We start from the raw sequence: 4,207 nt of genomic DNA, 5'->3' as shown, positions 1-4,207 counted from the left end.
AGGGTGAGGGTAGGAATCAGGCCAACCAGCTCATGGGCTCAGCACCTCACTTGATCCACTAGGCAGCCCTCATCTCACAGATGGTGATACTAATCTCCATAGCAATGCATATGTAACAACTGTTAGGCAGATTCATCTACCTATGAGGCCCAGAAGTAATGTGAGTTTTACCACCATGAGAACTTCTTATAATTCTTAGTGGCATCCCTAAACAATTGTTTAATTGCTATGTATGGGTTTCCTAGTTTTGATTTTTTTAAAAATCATTTCTGTATAACAAAGGGAGTATGTTTTAAACTTAAAAGCACAAAAAAGAACCACCATGAAAAAGCACCCATGGACAACCATTGCTAATCTTTTAGTAGACACAGCTTTCCTTTTCTGTGCCTAGATTACTAAATTCAGTTTGTATGTTAAAGAAATGGACCGATGCTGTATATATGGTTCTGCAAACTGTTTTAATTGTAGAATGCACCATAAACATTTTTTTTAATTTCATGCAATGGGTGAAAGTCCCCTACTGAAACAGAGCACTGTAGTTGGGTCAAAGGCTATTGGTACCTAGAGGGATGCCTAAAGCCAAGTGTCAGCATAAGGTTAAAGCACAGAGCCTGGCAAATGTCTGCCAGGGAAATGCAAGAAAGGAGAGCGCAGGGTCGATCGTGTTCTAATCCGTCACAACATTAAGGGAAGCTCAAAGGCACTACACATAAGGAATGTCTTCAAAGCCTCTCTGTTGGGCCCTGCAGCCACCCCTAAGTTCCCTCGGACCTCTGGGGTGAAAGGGATTCTGCAAGCTTCTTTGCATCCACATAAAGCCCCCCAATTTCTGCTTGGATTTTTTCACCTCATCCTCCACCCTTGCCATCTCATCAAACTCTCTTATCATCTCCTCATTGCTCAAATGCATATCATGAATGGCTTCCTTATACTCCTTGAGGTACTCAGCCAGCCCTTTATTAGTTTTTCTTTTTGCTTTTCTGGGGACATCATCCTGAGCTGGGCGCTTGGCTGAAGCCTTGGTTTCACCTGCTGGCTTTTCTTTGGGCTTCCCCTCACCCTCAGCCTTTCCTGTATCCTTTGGCATTTCCTCTTCTGCCTTTCCCTCATTTCCTAACTTTTTCTTGTCTTCTGTTGCTGATTTTTCCTTGCCTTCCATTCCTAACTTTCCTTTATCTTCTGTTCCTGATTTTTCCTTGCCTTCCATCCCTAACTTTCCTTTATCTTCTGTTCCTATTTTTCCTTTGCCTTGCATTCCTAACTTTCTCTTGTCTTCTGTTCCTAACTTTTCCTTCTCTCCCATTCCTAACTTTCCTCTGTCTTCTGTTCCTAACCTTTCCTTGCCTTCTATTCCTAACTTTTCCTTGTCCTCTGTTCCTAACTTATCCTTGTTTTCTATTCCAAACTTTTCCTTGTCCTCTGTTCCTAAGGTTTCCTTGTCTTCTGTTCCTAATTTTTCCTTGTTTTCCGGAGAGCCAGTGGCTTCTGGCTTTTCCTCAGTCGGTGGCAGTTCTTCGTTTTCCACCTTTTCTTGGTTTTCCAGCTTTCCTTCATTGTCAGTGTTGAGTTTTTCCATGTTGAGAGTCTCCTTTTCCTGTCCTGGTGGTAGGGAGAGGAGACAAGGGAGGCTGAGGACTTAGGAGTGAAGTGCAGGTTCTAAATATAGTACATGCATCTCACCTCTGCCCTCACCGGGATTGCTCTAACCTGGGCCTCCAAGTGTGCCTTCAGCTTGCCCTTAAACACCACATACCCCTCCTCCCCCAATTGCACACTCTGTCTCCACCCCCACCCCCATCCCCCCTTTCCCAGGTAAACACTGCCATCATCTCTATTTCCAGCCGGGATGGTATGTGGGATGGTATGTGTATATGTGCGGGACAATGGGGTCTTGAAATCCTGCCGAGCTTTTGTCCTCATACCCCGCCCAGCCCAGGGTTCATGTCCACTGCCCCCCCACACACACCGACCTGCAGGGCTTCGGGACAGGCTTCTCCTCTGTCTCTAGCCTCGGAGTGCTTGGGGTAATAGACGCACAGACCTGCAGACAGACAGGAGAGAGGCGGCGCGCAGTGACAGGAGGCGGATGTATGGCGATAGATAGCGGAGTGACAGTGGTCCTTCCCTCAATCTAGGGCTCCTCACTCAACGATTCCCTTCTCCACACCCCCCTCCCCCCCTCCCTCGCCGCCATTTTTCAGGTCTGTGGCAGCACACCAGGATCTCTTCCCAACTACGTAATTTTGCTCTGAGTTCCCCGCTGGAAGGAACTTGCTTCCCTACCCCGGAGGTCTAAGTTTTCCTTCTACGCCACCAACAGTAACCGAGGTTTATTTTCCTCGGCGCACCGCTGGGACGCCTCCCTCTGCCCACCATTTCCGACTCCAAGATGGACGTAGGAAAGAAAGGTGGGGGTGCTCGGAAAGTAGCCCCCGAGTCTGGAGGTGTTTATTCCCTGCCCACTGGTTGCTTGCTAGCCCTCATCCACCAGGGGCCTGTTTCCCACTGCCATCGGCCAGCGTCCCCGCACTTGAACCCACCTCCCTGTTCCCGTCCCCCGTCGCGGCGTTCCGCGAGCGTTCCGCAAACAATCAAGAGGGGCCTCACACTGACCTGAAGGAACCTGCGGCGACAGTAAAGAGCCCAGGGGCCTGAACACAAGGCTCCGGGCCGGACCGCTGGAAGGACCGGCGGGCGCGGGCAGCGGGTGCGCAGGTCGGCAACGGCGAGTCACGTGGGCGCCGCACGCACGTCACAGTAGCCGGAGGGAGGGGGGCAAGCGCTTGGCCCAGGCCTGTCAGCTGCTCGCACCCGCACCCTGCCACCTCGGTGGGCCCTTTTGCCCTTTACTTTTCGTGGAGAACGTGGTCAAAGTAAGAATGTTAACAAAAGCTCTAGAGGTGTTTTGTTTGTTTGTTTTTGTTTTAAATGACATGAGCAAGTCTGCCTGCGGGAGCTTGAAAATGATGGTGGCAGCAACTGTACAATTATGCTTGCTCTGGTGGAATTATGAGCTGTTACAATGTCGGTAAGAGCTTCCAATAAAATGATTTTTAAAAAGAAAGAAAGAACATCGAACCACACAATGAGATCATACCACATTAAAGACCGGATCTTTTAAAAAAAAAAAAAAAGACCGGATCTTTTTTTACCAACTTACCCAAGTGGCCATGTATTTTTTAAGTTGTTAGGCTTTTTTTGCATTAAACCATAAATGGGTTTACATCTCATCAACTTTTTATCATATTTATTTATAACTTTCAGTTTTTGAATATAAAACGTCTCACATTATGAAACAATATTTTGCAATGTATGAGAAACATTACTTTTATGAACTATAATCTTCATGAAATTATAAACTTCTTGTAAAAACAATCCACATAATCCACATTACTTTGAAAAACAGTCAAAATAAATAGTGTATCAAACAAAAAATACATTCTTTGTTCCCCAGTGTTCATTTGTTGATATGTTACTTTGTTATGCAATGTACTATTGTTACTACATTCTACAACTGTACTCTACAACTACATTGAGAAACAAAGACAGTGTGCAAATATTATCCCTGAGTCACTGTGCAAAAATTACCTCCTAGCCCTTTGGTTTGATTAGTTGTGGAGACCTTAGCCTAAACGGTTACAATTATTTCATATGTTGTAGTTAGCACAGAACCTATATATAAACAAAGGCTCCTAGTACTTTTTTAATGTATGGTACTTTGTATAACATTTTTCTCTGTGAAGCGGTACCTCACAAAATTTGCAAATATACCTGGTTTCACTTCTTTTTTCCATGGGCAGCGCAAACTCTACAGGCTCTGGTAGGAAATTTCTCTTTTCCATTGCTTGAAATGAACACAGGTTCTTGCTGCTTCACGTCACCTGACAGCCTTCCTGGTGGGTCTTTACGTGGTGCTCTCCCTGGTCTACTGGGGGTTGGGCTGGACATCTCTCTCTCTGGTTCCGGAGAGCCTTCATTTTCATTGTCAGTAATCCAGTAGTTTGCCCCTGAAAGGACAAACTGCTTGTACTTCATTTTGTTTCTCTGGATTCAGGGCATTGTAAATTCTATAACAATTGTAAAAGTCCACAGTTTATGAGATAGAGGATGACTTTTTTTGTCCATTTCATTGTTTTCCTTAGAATAGGATAATACGAGAGGTACTGATCTGCACGATCAACTCCCTTCAGGTGGGCATTATATTGAT

General features: G+C 45.5%; 1 protein-coding gene across 1 annotated transcript; it reads right to left on the bottom strand.

Moving 5' to 3' along the window:
• Nucleotides 1–439: 439 nt before the first annotated feature.
• Nucleotides 440–2,710, bottom strand: TCEAL4 (transcription elongation factor A like 4). Its single transcript, XM_045290653.1, has 3 exons — nucleotides 2,614–2,710; nucleotides 1,971–2,041; nucleotides 440–1,599 (listed from the first exon to the last, which is right to left on the bottom strand). Exon 3 carries the CDS (start codon nucleotides 1,574–1,576, stop codon nucleotides 704–706), a length of 873 nt encoding a protein of 290 aa, XP_045146588.1. The 5' UTR covers nucleotides 1,577–1,599; nucleotides 1,971–2,041; nucleotides 2,614–2,710; the 3' UTR covers nucleotides 440–703.
• Nucleotides 2,711–4,207: the final 1,497 nt, after the last annotated feature.

This window comes from Echinops telfairi, unplaced genomic scaffold, assembly GCF_000313985.2.
Source record: "Echinops telfairi isolate 266 unplaced genomic scaffold, ASM31398v2 ScPeMD7_47;HRSCAF=170, whole genome shotgun sequence".
Lineage (NCBI taxonomy): Eukaryota > Metazoa > Chordata > Mammalia > Afrosoricida > Tenrecidae > Echinops > Echinops telfairi.
This window is presented reverse-complemented; position numbering and strand designations above follow the sequence as displayed.